Source organism: Geospiza fortis, unplaced genomic scaffold, assembly GCF_000277835.1.
Source record: "Geospiza fortis unplaced genomic scaffold, GeoFor_1.0 scaffold381, whole genome shotgun sequence".
NCBI lineage: Eukaryota > Metazoa > Chordata > Aves > Passeriformes > Thraupidae > Geospiza > Geospiza fortis.
In genome coordinates, this window is record NW_005054348.1 from 1200972 (window position 1) to 1225005 (window position 24034).

Below are 24034 nucleotides of genomic sequence, written 5' to 3' on the forward strand. Positions count from 1 at the left end.
AGAAATGTAATTTTATATTATCCTACAATTATTGTATTATAATCAGCAACTGAAGAATCCTAAAACTCAGTAGGTTTTAACCACAATTCTATGGTATTTTTTCAGTCTGACAAGCTAAATGTAAACATTTCTTTGTTTCCTTCTCTTCTTGCTAAAAACAATTAATATCAAATTCTACATTTCAGGGGGATGCCATAACATAAATCCTTGGCTTTAGTGTTACAGCAACAAGATTTTTAAAAAGTTATACCTGGAATTATATTTTGAAGCAATGTCTACAGTAATAAGTAATGCTGTGAAGTAAGACAGATCTTTACAGGGAAATGCTGTTGAAGACCCTTCATTCACACTGAACACTTTCAAGAATTTATTTTGAAACTACATTACATCTTTTACCTGAGTATAGCAGGTAATATTTGAGGATATAATTTTTAAACCTTTGAGATCACTATAAAATCGGAATTTATGTGGCAAATTTTAGCACTGATTTTTTAAATTTATGATTTTGACACAGCAAGGTATTCCCAGGTAACTGTTGTTATATACATTGCTTTTTACATCGATCTGTGTCAATATAATTCTATAATTTAGGTTTTGTTTTTAAAGTGACCCCCATCTACTTCATCATACAGAATTAGCAGAATGACTTGATTTAACCCTAAAGCTCTGTTTTGATTTAAACAATAAATTAACTTCTGCATAAGCCAATTTTACAGAAATACATGTAAAAACAAATTATTTTCTTTGAACTACCTCCAATATCCTAGTTCATCTTACAGACTAATTATCCAATATTTTCACTTCAAAATAATTTCATTTAACTGAATAGTTTAATTTATTAATCTATTTTAAAGGGAATTTTTGATTAAGAGAGGATATTGTAGAGCAGCTATTCCTATACATTCGTATATTAGTTATGACTATGACCAAGCATTTTACAGATACTAACAAAAATAGGTTTATTTCCTCTTTCTTCCTTTTTGAGGTAATTTTCTCTGGCTTTGCTGTTTTACAGAGGACATAGAGATAAGGCCTTAGCGTGAGATTCACTCTCCCTTCACCACAGGACTACCTGGATTACAGGAACAGTTGCCACTTTTTCAAGAATAAGGCCTTAGCTCTAATCCTTTCTGACACTAGCCAGCTGAACTTCTCTAGAAAACATGCTTAGCTTAAAGATAATGTCTGTATCTAAGCAAAGTGAAAATGGAAAAAACAGCAACAAAGAGCAGGCACATACACAGATAAATGCACAGCTACAAAAACCATATTACATCATTTTCACATTATTTCCTGGGAGTATGAGCACACAATATGGCACTGTGTCATTGTGGATTTCTGCTTCTCAAAGAGACAGGCAGGTCTCAGTAGTGAGGTTCACTAGGCAGAGATGTGGCATAGCACAAATCTGGTCTCAGCACATAAACCATGCAGGGTTTATTAGCAAGAATGACGCACCAGTGCTGCCAGCAGTGGGAGGACAAGGAGAATGGAATTAACAGGAAGGAGCAAAAGGAAAAGGTCTTCTCTTCTCATTAATGGAAAGGTTTTCTCCATAAAGTTTGGGATACTGCCAAGCAATGCACTGTTATTTTTTAATAATGGTTTGTGCTATAAACCATGTCAGAGAATCTGTATGTGCAGAGTGATTCTCACATGTAAAAACCAAATGGCTATATAAAAGAGATGATGGCAGTGGTCTCCCTAATACCTTAATTAGCAAAGTTGCAAGAACACTCCATGACTGAGTTTTAAAATATGCGAGATAAAAAGAATTGATGTGAAATTTCAGAGTATTGCCTCTTTAAAAAACAGTATCAAAAAATCACACAAAACAAAATGACCTGCAGCTTTAACCTTCTTTAGATTCTATTACAACACCCACTCAAAACAGTTGGTCTGCAGAACAGCAGAAATCATTAAGCTTTACATTGTGACAGACTTTTCAGAAAAACGTTGTTCTTCTCTGTGGAACCAGTATGGCATAAATTCAGGGATCCTTGTCCTTTCAATGTTAGAAATTACATTAAAACTCCTTCCTAATTCCTAAATAAAATAAATAGTTCTGGAAGGCTGTTCTCTTTCTGTCTTTACCCTCCTCTTGTTTTTCTTCCAACCATATGTTACCCATAAAACTATTTTCCATCTTCAGTCTTAGGATTTCACATCATGCTTCCAAGCCTCTTGCCCATTTTTTACTCAGTCTCAGAAACATGTAACTATGACTGCATACATCAGAATAATTTGAGATAATATATTAAACCAGGACCAAAAGCCATTTCAAAAAACATATTACAAATATTATCATATCGTTAGCAAAATGAGATTTGAATGAACTGTTTAGAATTCAGCAAAAATACATAGAAAACTATCAGTGTTACTTTCAGTATAACCTTCCCTCTGTTTTCAGAACAGTTGTATATTTATTTACTCATTTATTGTATTCAATGTTTACATAAAAGAAAACCACTCCCACACTTGGCATAATAATTTGATTTTTTAAGTATTTAATTTACTATCAGTCTTTCAATAATTAAAGTTGAGTCAATCTTACCTTGGGCAACTTCACTTCCTGAACTGATTGGTGCTACACTCCAGAGCGTCTGCTGGAAGGCTGCATCAACATGTAAGCTACCATTGCCATAAGAGAGATGCTAGAACCAGGAAAGAGGGAGGCTTTTATTTGAGGTTAGTTGAAAATCTCATTACAGTATACAAAAATAATACCAAACATTCTCTTGTTTCTTTCAAACATTAATTGTTCTCATTGACTGTATAAGTAAACACAAAGTTCAACTTGGGTACTCCTCAAGGGACATTAGAAGTAAAGCTAAAACAGTAAAGGATATTTGCCTCAAAAAATTACAGGAACAGTACAGAACAGAGTCAGCTGCTTGGCACTGTAGACTTAATGAACACTCTGAAGAACTAATTGTTAAATGCTGTGGGGTTCTTACTCTAGTGTTCTTCCTTCTACATACAATGGGAATTTCCATGAGGTTTGAATATTGGGATATTATCACCCTAATCTGCATTTCAAGTATAACTCACCACTTGAATTTTTCTTGCAGGCCACTGGCTTCTTAAAACTCCGATTAGGTCAAAGAAGTTACGTAAACAAACTACTGATTTTGTATGTCACTTAAGACAGTTCACAAAATATATTCTTGAACAAATTTCTCAAGATCCAAGCAAAACTGAAACCATCTATCCTCGGAAGGCTCACCTCCTACCTATGCATTCAATGGATGCTCTTTGGCTGTGTTACTCCCTACCTTCTGCCAATGTTGCAGATCTTTGCCATAAGTGCAACAAGTGCTGTCTTTTCTCAGAAATTCTGTGTGTGAGTTCCTGTTAGCTCATTGGCATGGTGTCAAAAATTCTTATCTCAAAGCATCTTGTATTGCACCCATGTTTGTCCCTCCCACACCATCAGCCACTTCTATTGTCAGTGCCAAACAACATAACCTTACAGAAGATTATGGAACCAAGCATTTTGTGAATAAGCACCTGTTTTGAATCATACTGTTTATATTACCAGGTACTAATTTTTCAAGTGCAGTAATATTTAGATAATTTTATCAGAATTTTATTTTTTACTACTGGAAAGTAACTCTGTTTATAGAGTAGTATTGGTCTCTGTTTCCAAATGTTGTGACCAACATTAACAAATTCTGGGTAAACTAGTTAATGATACAAAAGACAAAAATGTCAGTGGAAGTCAGAAGAGGGTAGATTCTCATGACACATGCAAAGTTCTGTCTTCCTGACTGCACACCTTCTGTCTGTACAGAAGTACAAGAAATAGCACATCAGCTCATTTAGAAGGGTCCCATAACAGCTAATGACCTACAAAGTAAGAGTTCTCACAAAAGCCATGTTTACACTGCACCAGTGCCACTCAGCACATCATGGAGAACATTAATGAACAAACAAGTTCTTTGCCTTTTATTCTTCACTTACTGCAGTTATATAACTTATAACATGGTTATAAGTTATATAACTGCAGCAGGCCATGATGGGAGATTAGGATCTGCAGCACAGCTCCAGTTCTATTTTTGCCCTGTGGGTCTTTATTTTGTTAGGGTTCTTCTAAGATCACCACATAGATCCAGTTAGTGGCAACAAGCAATTCAACCAAAGCAGGAATATTATTTTTAAGGAAAACACTTCATTCAGGATAGACAAAAGAAGGAGGAGAACTCCTCTATCATCTAGAACATCAACAGAGCACTTCTTCTAACTGTGTGCTCCGTACATGTTAATTAACTTATTTTCACGCATAGTAGTATCAATTGAATAAGGGTTACATTTTCATAGAGAGGACACTGAACAAAAAATACATTGCTGACATCTCTCTTCAGAGTATTTGTACTTTTTTTCCATTTATTGGGTTCCAGTTCCAACTCTAATCCAGATGTCTCGAGATGAGTCACCAGTGAATTATTACTTTAAAAAATATAGTTCAAATGATACAACATATGACTTCCAAAGCAGAGTATATTCTGCAATTCCCTTCTTATCCTCACTTCCCTAGATTCCTTGCAGCATCCTTAAATTTACAATTGACAGCAGGGGTCCCACCATTTACAATTCCATAAACTATGGTGTTCTGGAACTCTCTGGAACCATTCATAGAAAACAGCAAAAGGAAGCTTTTGCCATGTAGAGAAAACGCATTGTTAAGGGATATCCAAGAATTCAGTTATGTCAAATGTATTGAAAAAATCACGAAATATTAGAGATGCCAGTATTTATCCTGGCATTGCCTAAGCTTTTACTGCTATACTCTAACTATCTCAATGTTGTTTTAAAGCAATCTGCTTTCTGTCGATAACTTACTGGAGTTTACCTGCTTGGTTTTGTACTTTCAGCACAATAAAGCTATCAAAATGAAACAAGTAACACAATGTCCAGGACGTGGACGTAACACTCATACTGGTGCTGAACAGCCTCCATATGTGTTACACAGATATTTGATAGCTGGCATATCAGTGCATCTGGCAGAAGTGGAAGGTTGCCACCGTTGATGAGGACCACATGCATAGCACGTCTTTGGGTATGCACGTCTTTGCAAAGCAGAAGTATGTTGGGTTCAGGAATCCTGCTGTCCGGTCTAATCTTCATATGGATCTTCCCCACTACAGGCAGGTTGTCTCACTCAAATAATATATTTTCTGCACTGGTCCAAATTCAAGCAAAGAGCTAGATTTGTCTTCCCTGCTGATAGACTGATAATCTCCTAAACCAGCATTTAACCCGCAATAGGATTTTCATCACTTTTCAGATTTAAATCATGGTATTTTATGAATATGGGTTAACACTACAGTCCACAGGCAGTTTAACTCAAGGATAAACTCCAAGACTTATCTCTCAGAATACTGCAGGTTTCCCAACTGAATTTAATGACATATTGTAAACTCTATACTGCTCTGCAGCAATGTAACATAATCTTAACTCTGTCCCTAGGTCTTCAAAAAGAACGCAGTGTTTTTAAGCTCACTGAAGAGCTTGGGAATCAGATGGTAATTTCCACAAGAACCCTCTAGCAATGATTGCTGCAGCATAGCTGCATTTACAAGAGCTCTGAATAACTAGAGCTTTTAAAATTTCAGTCTGCATGAAAGTTTCTCTTCTCCAAAACACGCACATGTGAAAAGACAAAAATATAAAGAATGGAAAACTTTTGCTTCAGGCTTTCTCTTGGCTAAGGTGTGCCAATATTGATAGTCCACCTAGCAATATTATCTGCAGTTTGATAACTCTGCCTTCTATCTCAAGCCATTTGAAATAGCAAGAATAGCTAAAAAAACCCCAAAACATTATTTACTGGTAGATTTTGAAAATTATGTATAAAGCATTGCATTTCTCAGAATGCTTAAGTACTGCACAACCACAGCATCAACCACACTCCTTCAGATTTCTTAGTACCAGCTGGTGCAGAGATAGATGGGAGCTATTTCCTTTACTGTACACAGACACTCTGGCAGCCCTTGATTCCTGACTTAAAATTACTACACTGATCCCAACAGAAAAGCAGTTTCAAACTATTTAGGCACCTGTCCTCAACTGACCCAAAAACCTCTGAGATGTTCCAAGTCTTGGACAGACACCATTCCCACAACAGCTGCACCAGAATGTACTCATATCTATAACTAAAAAACCAAAAAAGTAACAAAACAAAAGAAACTATACTCGTTTACATTTTTTTAAATTTTTTTCTTTTTATAATTAGGAAGGGGAAAAAAATTGCATCAAAAACCTGATGAATTAGCAAACTTCAGTAAAATTCAGAGGTTTAACTAAACACAGTCTCTAGAAACAAAAACACTTTTTAACTTCCTACTTATGACATGTCATTTCTATTAAAATTTATTACCTGGGTCATTTAAAAATTATTCTATTACAGAGAATTATATAGAAATAGCCAAAACAAATACAAATATTTATTCACAAGAAAGAAAGATATTGGACAGAACTAAAAGTAATAAGTGTATCTGTATGAAATTTTTATAGAATTAGGGGTTTGTGCTTATGTTTTATATTGGCAATATATGTCAATTGGCAATATATTCATTGACACATCTATAAATACTTTGAAAAAGTTTGAATAAAAATGGGTAAACTTACAATGCTGAACAAAAAATTAGTATCTAAATTTTGATTCAAAGTAGGCAAAGTCCAAGAAATTTCCAAAGGGTTTAAAGTACTAAAACAATCCTAGTTTCTTTACTTTTCTCCACAGTGCCTAAACAGCTGGCCTGCAAACCCAAAAGTAGAGGGAATTTTTTTCATCGATAAAGACAGAAAATTACAGCAATGTCCTAAACAATTCCAACTCCTTCACTCATCATAAATTTACCATCAGTAAAGGGAGAGTAGAAGCTAAAACTCACAGATACTTGGAAATTTACCATTACAATGAAAACCATCTACTCTGCTACCTCATAGCTGAGCATGAGTAAGTGCAGATGCATGGCAGGAAAAGCATAAGGGATCCATGGAGGGTTGAAGGAGGTAGTTTGCATTCCCCCTCTTCATAATAGCTTTCCTTCTGCCCTGGATCATGAAAAGCCTGAAGCACATCAGCTACTGTGCTTCCAAACAACAATCATTTTGCATGATTAGTCACAAGAGCTTTCATTAACAAAGCATTTATTTTACAGAAGCAAGCATTAAAAATTAGGAAATGTCAAACTAAGTACCCTATGGAAAAAGAATGGCATCTAGTGAAAATACCCCTTTACAGTCTCCAATGTCATGATATATGGTATTTTTTGCATACGTGCTGCCTCGTATATACAGGATAATGGAGCTCACTTTGTCAACAGCTGCTCAGTGCTTTGTTTTCCCCTCAATCTTCAATTTGCAGCCTCATGCTTTATTCAATATAGTCAATTCTAAAAAGCTTTGAAAAGAGAACTATTAATTTCCACATAGGCTTTTCTATTGCACCAATTACAGTATTTCACAAAACACAACAAATATTAATGATTTCGTTTTCTCAAAACCCCAAAGAAGTAGTATTGTAGCCCATTTTCCATTGGGGAAGGGAGGTACAGATATTAAACTAAGCTGCAGGTGTCAATACTGAGCAACTCTGAGGTTTCAACCTCTAATAGAAGGAGGAGATGCAAGAGACACAACTCTAGTATGGAATATTCCAAGTAAGGGATGAGTAGTGACCACTTGAAAGTAAGCCTAGTATACAAGATCATCTACTCAGCAAATTCCACAGCACAGGCTGGTACAGAATCTAATTCTTCAGGAAAATAATTGTACCAATACTCCAAATGCAATTCCCAGCTTGAAATTTCATCTTCAAAGTTGCTTCATACCACAGCTCTCCTGCTACACAATCCTGACACATCCATTGAACTTTTATCATCACTAAAATAGCATTCCATAAAAAGCCAGCGTGACTGTATACTTAGGAGATGTCCTAAAAATATACCAGTACCAAAACTTCTGCATTTTTGAATGCCTGTGACTTTTTTTAAATTTAAGAAAATTATTTTTATGTTATCATTTATATGTAATTTTCCTAAATTGAAAAAAAAAGGTCAAAAATAAATTCCACCATTACAGTTCTCTACCTGTGGTTCACATCGGTAACTTGAAAACCCTTTTTCAGACATTTCCTACTTATACTACTATGAAAATAATGACAGGAATTGTCAGCATACCCCATGCAAGTGCTGTGCCTTAAAACGATGGGTTTCCTGGATAGTTGCTGGTAGCAGTTATCATCTAGCCTAATTGGTCCAGGCGTCTACCACTCTCTTTTCCTTTCCAAATCTTTACACTAGTCTCACTAGAAATTTGTGTGAGGATGGTGAAGCACAGGCACAGGTTGTCTGTAGAGGCTGGGGTTGCCCCATCGTTGGAAATGCTGAAGGCCAGGTTGGATGGGGCCGTGAGCAACCTGCTCTAGTGCAAGGTGAACCTGCCCACAGGAGGGAGGTTGGAACAGGACGATCTTCCAGGCTCTTTCCAACCCAAACATAGAATCTACAATTCTATGTCTCCCATTTAGCCAATACAGCTTCCTGACCTAATTACAGCCCACATTATCACCCAGAATTAGGACCTCCTCCTACTTCAAGAAGCTCTCCTTAGACTTACAAAGCCTAAGCAGGGTCTTTTAGCTTCTTTTTCTTGCTCAAGCTGTTCCTCACCACATCAGCCAGCACGAGACTTCTTTCCAGAATCTCACAAGAATCTCAATCTCTCTCTTAACCCTCAATACCCTTTTCATTTCTTGGCTTCTCTCTGGATCTTTGTCCAGCAGTTTTGTTCTCCCCAGAAAGCTCATTCCTCTGCAAATCTCTCTTGTCATCCTTCATTTCCATTCTCATTCCACTGGTTCTTCTCTCAATTCCCTCTGCCAAAACAATAGTTTTTCTATCCTTAATTTTGAGCACAACTTCAACCAGCGGGTGCCTACTCTTCCCTTGTCACCAGCTTCTTGTCCCAGACAATTTGGATAGTCCCTATCTACCTGCCTACCTTCAGTTGACAATCTTTTCAGCCACTCATCAAGTCCCACTCAGTTTCCCTCCTTCCCAATTCAGTCCCACTCCTGTCACTGATACATCACCTGCCTTTTGTTCCTTCTACTTTGTCACAGCTTCTTCCTCCACATATCTTAAATGACAGGAGATCACCAGCAGCACACACAACACTGAGTTCTCAGCTGTCAATACAGTTCCTGGCTTCATTCCTGCCTTGAGCAATCCATTTCAAGGAATATCTGCTCCCACCAGGGTTGGCATGTATGTAATTATTCACTGTAGAGGGAGTTTAAACAGTTCATTAACACACAGGAGGTGCTAGCTTATGTAAAATAGACGAAGTCATCAGACTTCTACCTACTCAAAGAAAATTCAAACACTCTTCCCTGGTCATGATCAAGCTCCAGTGTTTCAGGAGAACATTTCTTTACTAAGTTGAACCAGGGAGAGACTTGCTGCCTTTTTATTCATTTTCTTGGGTTTTTTGGTTTGGGGGGGTTTTTAGTTTGTTTGTTCGTTTTGGTTTTTGGGGTTTTTTTAATAAATTACCAAGTAGTACACAAGGAAATTACATCAATTTTCTTAATCATGTGGCTTTGTTTTCTTTCCTGTCTTTGAGGTCAATAACATCTGATTTCTTCTGGATGAAATAAAAAAATTATCTCAGGCTGATTATAAAGGAAAAAAAAACAGTAATAGACACTACTAATTCTAGTAAGTGACTTTTTACATCACATGTACTTGATTATAAGCAGTTGGAAGCAGGACTCCATAAGGCAGAGCAGCTTGACAACCTTAATTATTGGAAAGTCCTACCAGCCTCCACAATAACATTTCAAATCATTGTATAAAAACTCCATGGGAACTGCATTATGATCAGAGTAACAGAGCAGCTCAACACTACCTTGGTTCCACTAATTTCAGGTTTGCTCATGCAGATTAAAATTATGCTTCACAAAAATCTTTTTTATATTTTTTCAAGAAAGAGAAACGATGGAATTGTGAATTTACACAGAAGAGAGTAAAGTCCAATACTGAGTTTCATGCTTTGAGAAACAATGTGAAAGGGAAGAATAATTTTCTTTTTATGTTTCAAAAAACAAACCCTCACACACTGCTGTTTCCTGATACTACTGCACCAAGAAGCAATACAGATACTTAGAAGCTGCTCCAAGCATATGACGACAAGAGAAATAAATCTAGGAGCTGAAAATAAACAATTTATTTGATGCAAAAGGATAGAGAAGTGGTGCCTTTGCAATATTTAGGAACCTGTCCTCCTTTCCAGGAGTAATGGCATATATCAACTCCACCTTTAAAATAGTTCAATCTAATTTGGATGCTATTATTTTTGAAAGGGAGCTCTGCCATCAGTTCCTAATTAGTTTCTTGTTAGTTGTCAGTAGCCAAAAAAAAAAAAGTCATATCAATCAAATAAATGCCAAGGCTTGTTCACAGATGTGCATAATGCAGCTGCAGGTCAGCATGGCAGTCACTGAGACAGTAACTCAGTAACTACTTATAAACCACAGGGTATATACAACTGTTGTATTATACTGAAATCTGTGCACTGTAGATTCAAAGCTGGGGGGTTTCTCTGTTTCCTGATTTCTCAGCCAGAATAACACCAACCTGATGGATAACAATTTTCAGTTTTTTCTTCATTTATGCATATTGTATTTCAGCTTCATGTCTAAGGACTTTTTATTGAATTATGTTTAAAAGCTATTTAGAGACTTCATGAATTTGAAAGAAATTGCAACTAACTGAACTTCTAAGTTATTGAAAATTGGAAATATTGAAAGCAATCAGGATATGTAGTTAACAAGAGGCATAGGCAAAGCTCAGTGCTGAGGTAGATACTACTATGTACAAGTTGGGGAAACATGCTGGAAATATCACATCTGCTCTTTGTCAGGCTCTACTGCCTCAAGAAAGGAAACATAGCAACTCTGGCTTGAGCTTAAATGGTGGCAATATTTATAGCAGAACATCTTTTTGCTCTATGCTAACAGAGTTCAGCAGAGCCAAGTTCTCCCTCTGAAGTATTTGGCAATAGCGCAGCTCAGACATTATATAATGCCACAAGCACTTATGTAAGTGCTTCTCCTCAGAAATGCTACACAGCATAATAAGGATCCAAAATCCCATTGTCTAGGTAGATAACGAGAGTCAGAGAAAGTGAATGACTTGCCCTGGGACATTGCTGTGAGTCAAAATCCACCTCTCTGGACCTTTAGCTTATAATTTTAACACTGATCTTCCTATCAGTTTAGTACTTGGTTGGTGTAAATAGAAAGAAATCTCTTTGGGGAAAAAATAGAGCCAATTGTCCCAGAATAATTTATTTTGTGGAAAGAGGAGAAGGGGTACTACGACAAAGTCCTGATATTTTCCTAATACTTAAGAGTGTTGCCAACCAAATGAGGTCTAAACAAAAATCTACTGATTACACCGAGAACATAAAGTGTCAAAATCAATGTTAAATTAATTAAGCTAAAGCCAGACAACTGGAAGATGAACTTTGGAATCTGACATAGTTCTTCTCTCCTCTTGCATTATACAAATTCAACTAAGAGCTGACTGCATTTTGAAAAAGCCATGCCCTGTGAATGAACTCTTTTCATCTGTTATTTTTACACACACGTCTTTGCCCCAGGATGCTTAACCTATTTGAATTCATTCAGAAAGAATTAGCAAATGACTTGAAAACAAAGAAATACTGCAATATACAAAGGTGACATCTCAGTCCTATTCCTAACAGCATATTTACATAAAACATTTGATGGAGAACTTACATTTTCCTAGTATTTTAATTGTAGAGTATGCAACATACATAAACCCAACCCTCAGCATCCTAATGGACATCATTTTCTGTCAAGGAATCCATATGAGGAATTCCACTCCCTTAGAAAAAGCACTTCTCAGCTGGATTCAACAGAGCTTATTTGGTCTCACTATTGAAGTAGATTCACAAAAATAACTTCCTATCTCTACAGTCCTAACTATTGTAAAGGATATCAGTTCCTACCTTCTTTTAAGAATTGTACAAAATAGCAGCTACAACACGACACTGCACTCAACATGTAAACAATGAATTGTGAATATTTTCAAACTTATATTCTTTTAAGTTATTTTGGAAACAGCCAAATGGATTAAGACAAACAGTTTAAGACAGAGAGAGAGTTTTCATGAAAAATATTGGTAACTCACTGATTATCCTTTATCGACTATTTCAATTTTCATAAAATCTTCACTGCTTTATTGACAGTGCTAATATAATTACTGATTAGGTAGCAAAGCCACAAATATTTTTATGATTGTGCAGCTACATAGTTTGCCAGCTCTTAATCTAATCTTGGAAAAATCTGATCATAAAAATGTGTGAGTGCATGTTAGAGCAAAATTAATTTGCTGAATCCTTGCTCCATCTTACTGTCAAACCAGAGCTATATAACTGAAATAGGCTTAATAACTACTCATTAAAATCTAGCTCAAAAACACTTTAAGACTGTAATGCAGTGTTATTTCTCTCTGCACTAAAATATTATTTATTTTTAGTATATTGATATTTTGCATGGAACACGCAGTACATGCATTAAATCTACATCTTAAGAAAAATCAGTCTCTGCAGACAGAACTGTGCCTCTTGCTGTATAAAAGTACATGTGACAGCCCTGAGAATCAACAGCTGAGGCACAAACCCTAAATAATAGGCTGAGCTGAATATTGCTAATTAGAGGCCAGTACGTGCCTACACAGAGACACAATCTGTACCAAAATTCAACTTCAGCAACTCAATTCAGTAATTCAAAGAAATACAATGTCTTTGAATAAAACCTTTCCATTAATTGGATTTCTCAAAAATTCAGTCCACAAGAAGTTGTTTTTTCACTATGTGTAGTTACAACTGTCATAAAAGTAACTATTTAAAATAATTTTTAAATGCAAAGATGACCAGAAAGTTTTCAAAATATCTAATTACGAAAAACTAATTAAATGAGCTATTGAGCTTCTAATTAGAAGTTACAATTATATTCTAACAATTGTATTCTTATTTTCCTGTGTGTTTCCAATGGAAGGGAAAATATTTTCAATTTTATACTTGACATCTTATCAAACTATTCACTTTCTTCTTAAATACTTTTTAAAAAAATTAAAAACTCATTTTAAAAAAGTGAATAATAGAGAATAGACTTTAATGTTATATGCACATCTCATAGAATCATAGAATACCCGGAGTTGGAAGGGACCCACAAGGATCATCGAGTCCAGCTTCCTGCCCTGCACAGCACCATTCCCAAGAATCACACCTGCACCCAAAAGTGATGTCCAAACTCTGTCAGGCTTGGTGCTGTGGCCATTTCTCCAAGGAGCCTGTTCCAGTGCCCAACCACCCTCTGATAAAGAACCCTTTTCTAATATCCCACCTAAACCTCCTCTGACTCAGCTTTAGGCCATTCCCATGGGTCCTGTCACCAGAGAGAAGAGATCAGTGCCTGCCCCTCCTCTTCCCCTCCTGGGGAAGCTGTAATTACAATGAGGTTGCCCCTCAGACTACCCCAGGCTGAACAGACCAAGTGACCTCAGCTGCTCCTCAAATGCCTTCCCCTTAAGGCCCTTCACCATCTTCAATGCCCTCCTAGATGTGAGACATATTTTTGACAAACTCAAAACACTTCCTCATTAAAGAATCTTTTTTTAAGTTGTTGGGCCAAATCACTGAGGCTGATTTTTCAGAAGCTTCCAGGAAAATTATTTTTTTCTTATTTTCATCTTCTTTTTGCCATAAAGAGTAGCTCAGGTGTTTGCAACACCAAGAATAAAAAAGAAACACATCTTGAAGTGTTGACTTGCTTCATTACAGAACAAATGGGAGATTCTTTTGTGAAGAAAAAAAGCTGTGTAAACCAGTGATAAGAAGCAGCTAGCACAATAACATGTAAAATATTTCAATTCTATTTAATCATTATTTCAATTATATTCCATTTGACATGTCAGTAGCTGTATATTTAACACTGTACATCATCTCAAAAAAATATGGACCTTCTAAGCCCACAAATCCGATGTACCTATGTTAGCCATCGCAAAATTTTGTACAAAGTTTTAATATATATGATAATGTTGTTAACCTATGAACACTCACATGGATTCTAAACATCTCAATCATGAAATTTGAAAATTATTAATTTTTTCTGTAATCACTTATTTTCATCTAAGCAAATTTTTAAACTCCTATTCCACTACTGAAATGAACAAAAATTAGATTAGCCACTTTCCAGATCTTCAGTAAGTTGTTTTGCAAAATATTATTTAAGAAAACAGTTTAAGAACCGAAAGTTTTACATTTAGGAGGTGGAAATGTATGCTAGATTTTACTGCAAAACTTTCATTAACTTTTTTTTTTCATGTAGAAGAACCACTGTACAGCTAATTTTATACAACTTACCAAATATCTTTCTGAAGAGACACTGACTAAAATCAGATCATCTCCAACGCGCACCTTTTCTCCTTCTGATCGTTGTTTGGATGCAGGATGTATGGTCCACCAGCAAGCCTCACCTAACGTCAAAATTGAGTAACAGCAAAGAATGAAACAAGAAAGAAAGAGCCCAATGTTACTGATGTTACTGTCACACTTGTTTCAGTCTTAAAAGTTCCAATCCAGTTTTCACTGGGCTAAACCCAGTGTCTATGTGTTTTCCATAACTAGTATCATTCCTGCATCACCTTGTTGGAAACTCAGCTCTAAATAATACACATAAGCAAAAGAGTAACTGGAACAGTCACTCTGAAACAGTGACTCCAGAGTTGAATAAGGTGATGGTTCTCTGTGTTCTCTAGGCAACTTGGTCCAGTCACTTTTGCTAAACAATTCCCTGTCACTGTCATTAGAGATTCTGGAAAAGACATTGAAGAATAGTCTACTGAGAATTTGGACAAAGAAATAGAGCAACATGTAACTAAGGGCAATGAAAATAAGTATTTACATACCACTTAAAATAATATTTGAAAGATCACATTAATCCAAACTCAAATATGTTCTTCAATTTTTACTGACTGTTAGTGCTTCTAATCCCCCAGTAATTGAACATGTGCAAATACTGAAGTCACAAATTCTGTTTCCATGATAAATCTTGTTTTCAGATCGGCTTCTTTAACTAAAACCATGCTGTTCAGAAAAGATCTCATCTGTGAACTGTTAAATTGTTGCAGCTGTTATTTTTACCACTCCTATCTAAAGCAAAGCTTTAAAAAATCAAGCAAATAATCTAACTAAGCAATTCTTAAGACTTTTATTTTTAGACTGACAGCATTCTTCATTATATAGTCTCTTAAACTAGTGGTTACCTGTTGTGTCCTCTTGCAATCCTACATCAAACGCCAGCTTATCCATTGATGATCGAGATGTAGAGAGACAGCATAGGTACTACCAAAAGAAAAAATCATACATTACTTGCTCTGCTCACTTCTAATAATATAAAAAGACATCAACTACTAACACATGATTAAATATTCTTAGATTATCCCCATTAGTTATTACCAAGAACATGTATGCCTGATAAGCTGAAGTGCACTCAACAAGTCTTGACAAAAATATGTGCTCTAAAATAACCTCTCAGTCTACCCAGGTTATCTTTTCACTGAGATGGGAATACTAAGAGTGGAAAAAATGTAGTTGCCTCAGATTTCAGTTCCATGAAGCCTCACTTTTAGGTTAGGAGTTTGGAACCTGTATAATTCATCAGAAAATTTCCAACTAAGACTTCTGTCCAAAATACATGTAAGAAGAAATCTCCTTTTCCACTCAGTCTCTAACATGCTCAGATTGACAGCAAGGTGCCAGCTGTAGATTCAGTCACAGCTTATGCAATATGGAAAATCCAAGAGGAAAGAAATGAAAAGTCACCAACTCAGACTGACAAACAGGGGATTCAGCACTATGGGAGCCAGACTCAGTTTTGGCACTTAGCCAGATACAACCAGCTTGGTTTTGTATTTCTAAGCACCTACCCTTCATAAAGGTTTCTAGGAACCACAGTAAAATGCCTCTGATGTGAGTAATTCTCCAGATCAATAAATGGCAATATTCTGGGCACTTTCAAACATAACTTTCATACAAAAAAAGAAATCACTGCTGGTCCCAAATGATGTAACACAGTTACCTACCATGCCACTGTAGGAATGGCGCAGCAAGATTGCATGCCCGTAGAGCAGTGTTCGATGTCCACCACCTTGTGCAGACTGAAAGGCAAAGAGAAATGATATACTGGTATATTTTAATAAAATGCAGTCTTTTGAGAAAGAAAGAAGGAAAGATGAAAGAACACTGTGTACTTTGAGCCATGACTTGTTTGGTAAAAATATTTTCTAGAATCTTGAATTGTTTTTCTTGTGCTGAAAGGAGTTCAGCTTAGAGGCTGAACTGCCTCTAAGAGCAGCTTTGACATGTGTCATGCTACCCTCTACAAACTCACCTATTATTAAATGTCTTCATATACACCCATTTTTCCTACAAATTATATTCTTCCAAGACAGATGGTATGCAGAGGGAGATTTTTGAATATTCTCCTTATTTTACCAATAAGACCATTACCAGAGTAATGTGGTCTTCAACCACATTGAAGACCATCAACCTGCAAATTGCTTTGTCCCACACTGCTTTAATACTATCAGAGAGAATTCTTTATCTGCTAGGATTGGTAAATGTTAAAAGACATCCAAGCTGACTCAACAGTATTTGGGGGTTTTGAAAATTCAGAATCACATCCAAGTAATTCTTCCTCTTGAGAAATAGCATAAATCTTGAGTAAAAGAAAATTAAACTGATAAAATTCACTTTTATTCCAAGAAACTACAACCATTTCCCCCAATATTTTTACTACAGTTTCTATTTATCAATAATCAGTTTAATCACTCATGAAAGAATAAATAAATCTTGTTAAGGCATGAGTAAGCCTTCAATTTCTTCTGAAGATTTATGTATTCCTTATGCTCAAATGCAGATGACTAGCACTGGGCAGGAGCAGAGACTGTCTGACAAGACACTCTCAAGAGCATAAGTTCATACTTCTCTGACAGAACAACTCATGTAACATTTGCACAGCACGCTCTCCAAGAAGCAGTGATAAGTAAATATTTTATGAGTCTATAAATGTGACAACTCCATAAGCAGCATTACTCTTTCATATAGGAATCCTATATTTAATTTAAAGGAGTTTAATTTCTTATTATGGTATTTATACCCTTTCTTTTACCATAGAATACTGATCTGTTTGACTGGAACATCGGATTCATTGCAAAATAAATTTTAAAAAATCATACTATCTTACATCTCTGGCAGCTACATTTCAGTGCTGAAGATCAATTTAACTGAATGGCTATGATAACACACAATTCTTTCCCTTCCATGTTTATTTCTTGCCCTCCTTTATCTTTTATGCATTAGCATTTATCGAACTTTGAATTACTTGGTCAAGGGAAAAAAAAAAACAAAAGGGGTAGGTGGTGAAGCACCAAGCACTAACTACCATTAGCACCACCACTTTTTCCAGAGGCACAAGGAAAGAACAAGGCATTTGATAATACCAGGCCCATTGTGCCAAAGATGAGCACTGAATGTCTGCTACTCATCACACTGGGGAAGAGAGAAAAAAACTGCTGTAAACACACTGCCCTACCAGAACTTCAGATTTACCTGCAAACTTTATTAACAGCACACATAGGTACCCAACTAACAAAGTCAGTAATACAAACAAAATGTCAAAATTTCACCAGTATCTTTATCAAAAGTATTCTATTTTATTATCCCATAAATTTGATAACTAACATAAAGATTTGATTGCCTGTTGCACAAAAGCTGAGAACAGCATAACCCACAAAATCACAGCAATATTAGCTTGCCCTTACTTTGGCTATATTGATTTGTCTGTCTAGCACCTATTTTGTTAAATTCTCACTTGTAGCTGAACAGAAGAAAGGTAGGTTCTAAAAAATACAATCACTATTGTGAAAAATGGAGGATTTTCCAATCCTCTTTTTTCCAAGAGGATTAAACAATTCTTTTTAATTAATGTTACTTTGTCCATTAGAAAAATGCACGCAAGTCTGCAGTTTGTTTCTTAAATGTAAAAAACAGTTACAGCATTTTCCACTTAAGGGTTTCTGGGAGGCAATCATAATCAAACCATTCTTTTGGAGACAAAGGGAAAAGATGAAACAGAAAAATACAGAAAAGGATAGAAAGCAAGGGTGGCTCTATGAAACTGCCTTCCATTTTGGAGCTTGTCTTCCAGGACGTGTACATACCTGTAAGTTCATTTCCTATTTTAACAGCTCATTTCATAACTACATACTCAGCATTTATCTTCATGCCAGAAACTGCACAGCAAGTAGCTGTTGGATCGTGATTGCCTACTGAAATACTCTTTGATTTGTAAAATGATCCGTTCCATTTCCAGCATAAAACTTTTAAATTTCCACATTAAAAAAAAAAAAAATTAACAACTGGACTTCTCTGGCAAAGATGCAACATTCAAAATGATATCTGACACTAAAGTTTTACCACATTTATTGCAATATTGCAATAATAACACTTCAGAAGACCCTGCAAGTAAGAATACTTGGAAGCCACAATGCTGACTAATTCTATCCATAATGCCCACAGATTTTTGCACAGATGTATGAATGGCATTATAATGCAAGGCAGTTGCTAACAACCACATTATTTATCATGAGTCTTATTTTCTTTATGTTTAAAATTTCCAATTTTCAGAGTAATTTCCAAGTTGAACAATACATTCATAGTTATTCCTTGAATAAAACCAAGCTGAACAAAAATACATTTGTTTTCAAAGAATAACTTATCCACTGAAGTACTACAAGCTATGCTATTCAGGAGTGTCAATTATATTAACACAAAAGTCTTCACATTTTATTCCCCAAGAATGTGGGGTATACAAAAATACTTAAAAGTTTTCAGAACTGGCAAATACTAAAGATAATTTCAGATTGAAAGTATATGGGACTGACAAATTCACACTGCTTGTGAAAACTTCATGTAAACTGCCCATCTCTAATGCAATATTTTTGCAGCTGGAATACAAGATTAATTTGGAGTCATCTCATTACCCAAAAGTCATTTCTAAAGAAAAGGCAATTTAGAACAGAACAACAAGAATTAGAGCTGAATAAATTAGCATTCAAAAAAACATAAACAGCTTTCAAATTCAATACATTGGAAGACCAGGCGATGACAGATTATTAGGATCTGAGCTCTTTAATTTGATGAAAAGAGTGTTATCATAAACCAAAATCAAAAATATTAAGCGAAAATTTGGAAATATATTTTCCATATATATTTCCGTATTTCCATATATTTCCGTTTTCTTAATAGAAAGACGATTAAAATGCCAAAAAGCACTCAAAACCTACAACCTAAAAGCTATGTAGTAAAATGTGGAAATATAGAACAAAAAAAAAGATCAATTTTAACACAAATACCAACCCAATACGGAGTAAGATATGTTATACCTGATTCAACCACCCCTTTGTAGCAGTACAACTTTGCACATACATGACTGTCACAGGCATGTAATCAATCACCCCACAGACCAAAAGACTCACACAACAGCACCTGCACTGCTGTGGTGGCTGCGCTGCTGCACTCCTGGACACACATGAGAAGCTGCAGGAAATTAATCATGATCACATAAATACATGTTTTAAAACCATTTGTGCTTTTGGGAACCTCACTATGAGACCTTTTATAGGATGGTGAATAATCTTGTGGCACCCATGATTCTGAGTCAGCCATTGCCCTTCCATTCTTTTTATACTAACAGACTTATTTCTGCTAGACAAAAACATCCCTTAGACCAGCGAGAACCCTACTGCAAGCAGATGCTGATTTTTTTTAGCGGAATTTTCTTCACAGGTCTGTACAATCTTCAAATGTGTGAGAAAAGAGGAAAAAGCTCTGATCTTCAGGGAGGTACCAGAGAGAGAACAATGTGAAAGCATTTAGAAGTTTTTAAACAAGAAAGTTATTTCAGTGTTTTGTATCTGTAAAGAAAAAGCTTCTGTAATGTTATTATTCAGAAATAAAATGCTTAAGAAAGCCTGACAGCAGTTGCATTTAACACATGACTATTCAAACAAGTCTAGTCACCCACAAAAGCAATTTAAAAATACTGAATGTGTCACACAGGAATTGATTCACACTCTAGAAACATTCATACAAAATAACATAGCAAGTTTTTTTAAGAAGAATGTAAAGGCTTTTCCTGCTTCGTTCCATGGTAGGTCCATATTACTAGAATGGAGTTACTGACGTGCTATATGGAAAATGACAGTACAAAGACTAAAGTGTAAGGAAAAATAGCTTTGATAGACTTCAAAAATAATTTTTAAAAAATCAAATGAAACTATGAACTACGTCAGTAAATCCTTCAAAACTGCAGTCCATACAACTTACAGTTACGGTATAGCATGACTTAACCACAATCAGTTGTACAGCCTTGTATTTCCTCTGTGCCCCAGATCCAGCCCTAACAGTCTAGATGGAACTTATGACCAATCAATATTGCTTTTAATGGGTTTCTAAAAAAATACTACACAACTGCTTTCATGGCACTGAATATGGTAAAGTGGTGGTACAATAAAAGAAGCAAGATGAGCCCCATTTTTCTTCGCAAGTGTTTTTCAAGGCAACTACTGTAAGACACCATTAGAAGTTTCAAATATGACTATTAGTGGTTGTTTCATATGTACATTGGAATAAAACAATGTCCTTTAAAGGTCTGACTACTCACACTTTATTAAAATGGAACACATTGGCATTGGCCATCTTGAACTTAGATGCTGGAGACAACAGCATGTTAAACATACGACACGAATACTTCCATAAAAACAATTGCACTTATGAATACAAAAGGCATCATGCTCGCCATCCCAAGGGTGTTCCAAGTTACATGAAGTTCAGGAGCTTATACTGTTAGAAAACGACAAAGTTATTATGAAAATACTTCTATTTCTAAATCTAGAAACTTAGACTAAATGCATAACCAGAAGTATAGAATTAAATACAGAATAACCTACAGTTACCTGTTTTGAACCCTTTTAAATGTAAACCTACCACAAGTACAGAAATAAACCAAGCAGGATATTGCACCCATCACTGATGGAAATGCTAAAAAATTATATTTACCTAAAAAGGAAATGTTCTTCCAGTGACAAAATGTTTTCCAAGCCCCTTCCCCAGGACCAGCATTGCAGCTGTGGGTTTTTTTTCATTCAAGAGAATTTATTACATTCTGAAATTCAGGGTTTGATCCATTAGAAAGAAATCAAATAGGTTTGAAACCCGGGTCTGACCACATTTACTGGCATGAAAAAAAGCAACTACCATGTATTCTGAGCAAAAGTGTATTTAGGCCCTGGTGTCCCCAGTCTGAAACAACCTGTGTCAAGATCAGAGATGTAAGGCTGTTGACACCAATGCCTTTATCAAGATGCTGAAGAAAGCTTTTAAAACCAGCAGGCTAATATAAGTATTTATTGTGAGCTAGTTACTGGGGAAAAAAAAAACCAAAACCACAAAGCAAAAAAAAAAAAACAGTGACTGCACAAGAAACGTGTTTTGTTTATAGAAAATTCTTTGCAACTTCCTTCATTTAAGCAAATTAAAGCTTTCTATTTAAGCAACCTGCAAGACAAAACAAAAATTATTGAAAGGATGTGGAATACATGTAAATCTTGAAAATTTTGAATCCTTACTTAGAAGAAGGAAAACCCCAGATGGCAGAATTAGTCATGAAGTGAAAGGAATCAGGAAATGAATAAAGGGACCTGGGAGGAACAGGAGGGAACAATGTCCCACAGTTTAAAACCATCCCACCATGATTCTATACATAAATATTTGCACAACACTACAATCATTTCTGTAGAGGAGATGATTCTCAAAATATTTCCATAGCAATGTAATATCTATTCACCTATTGATTTCATTATTAATGTGCAATTTCTCAATTTGTTGTAGACCAATGTTGATGGAGGCCAGTATTTATCTAAAATCAGCAATGATGCAGTGCTACAAGCTGCCTAGGAGGCCACAACAGGTAAGTGTTCAACAAGACCTCTTGCTCCCCACAAGTACATACTGTCGAAACTCTGTCACTCTGAACACAGCTTCAGATGACTAATGAGAGCTTCTTTCTGATACCAAGCAACAGCCAGCTGGAAAACACAGGAAGGCTTGTTCTCTTAATACCACTATGATCAATTACATGGAAAGCTGGAAATGAAAAGCTAAAAAAAAAATTTTTATATGGTGGGTTGACTTTGGCTAGATGCCAGGTGCCCCCTAAGCTGCTTTATCACCTCCTCATCTCAGCTGGACAAGGGAGAAAAAGTAAGATGGCAAACAGGAGAGATAAAGCAGTTTACTAAAGCAGAAGTGAGAGGTCATGCATGCATACAAGTAAAGGAAAAAACCAAAAATATTTTATTTGCCACTCCACGTCATCAGGAAATGTCTGGTCACTTCCTCAGAAGCAGGGCTTCAGCATGCTTCATGGTTGCTCCAGAAGGCACATGCTGGAAACAACAAATGCCTCCACTTTCTCCTTTTCATAGCTTTTATAAATGAGCTGGCATCATATGGCATGGAATATCCCTTTGGTAAATTTAAGTCTAGTGTCCTAGGTGTGTCCTATCCCAAGATCTTTCTGACATCAGCCCACAGATGAGAGGTGGAATGTTGGAGAGACAGTGCTGATGCTGTTCCAGTGCTGCTCAGCATTAGCCAAAACACTGGTGTGTTATTGACACCAATGCAAAGCACAGCACAGCACTGTGAGGGCTGCTGGGGGAAAAACAAACTCCATCTCAGCCAGACCTAATACACTTGATGACAAAACACTCAAACTAATGTCACTGAAGGCAACTAAATAGCCAGCAGATAGAAAAAAGGCCCTTTTAGTGCGTAATTCAGCCCACCTAAAATCTGAGCATTCTGCTTGTGGTTACATAGAGAGCTGAGGATATCCATGGCTCTAAGTCTGGCATTTCAGTTTTGCCAGACGAGTGCCAAGCAGAGTCCAGAAAACCCAAGCAGTGGTGAAAACAGAGTGTGTGGAAACAGGCTGAATCACTGCAGAACTTGTGAAGTAACCCTGGAACAGAGCTAGAAGGCTTGCAAGACAAGATTAGTCAGGCAAAACTAAACAACTGATGTTTAGAATTCTAACACTGGGAAACTAAATCTCTAGCAACATCAGAGAACGTGAAAATGCTGCAAGCAGTAAAGACCACAAAGCTACAGAGACTAAGCCAAGAATTTTTACATCTTCTTCTTGCTCATAGAAGTATACATTTTTATTTTAAAATCTTGGTACAAAACAGACAGAATTTCCTTTCCAAAGTTACAGCATCCAGGCCCAGAACCCTTGAATTCTTCTATGGAAGAAAACAACAATCCTAACCCTTTTGCAATCACTGTGCTCTTGGGTTGCCATTTCCAGTAGTTGGCACCAAACAACTAGAATTTAGTTGCTTAAAATTTAAAGATACAAAGTAAATCAGTTCACTGACATGAGGCATTGAGCTAATATTCCCTCACTCTGCTCCTATCACATAAGAGCAATATCAAAGGGTGAATTCAAAGAGTCTAAAACTCCTTTCTTTGTCTCACTGTAGCCTACACACCACATTACATGAGAACAAACAGGAAGTTAAACCTCTCAAGACATTATATATGCTATACATATTCATGTCTTTATACTTTAAACCACTATAGACTTTCTGTGAAATTCACTATCAAACACCAAATGCTGCAAAAATTCAGCCATAGAGATTGGTATGATTGATGACTGCTGATACCTACTCCCAGATAATGATGGCCACTGTGACAAGAAAAAAAAAGCAAGAAAAAAAGCAAGAAAAAAGCAACAAAACAAATATCTTTTATTAACTTGATCAGCAGTTACCTCTGATTTTGTGGCAGGCCAAAAAACCAAAAA

General features: G+C 36.1%; 1 protein-coding gene across 1 annotated transcript in view; it reads right to left on the bottom strand.

The window, feature by feature from the left end:
* The window catches only part of RYR2 (ryanodine receptor 2), a 284661-nt gene that overhangs the window by 209076 nt on the left and 51551 nt on the right, over window positions 1-24034 (bottom strand). Inside the window, exons 5-8 of the mRNA XM_031058757.1 lie at window positions 16185-16259; window positions 15366-15444; window positions 14464-14576; window positions 2555-2654 (exon numbers count right to left, since the gene is read on the bottom strand). Coding sequence (XP_030914617.1) covers window positions 2555-2654; window positions 14464-14576; window positions 15366-15444; window positions 16185-16259 — 367 coding nt within the window. The remainder of the gene's footprint in view (window positions 1-2554; window positions 2655-14463; window positions 14577-15365; window positions 15445-16184; window positions 16260-24034) is intronic.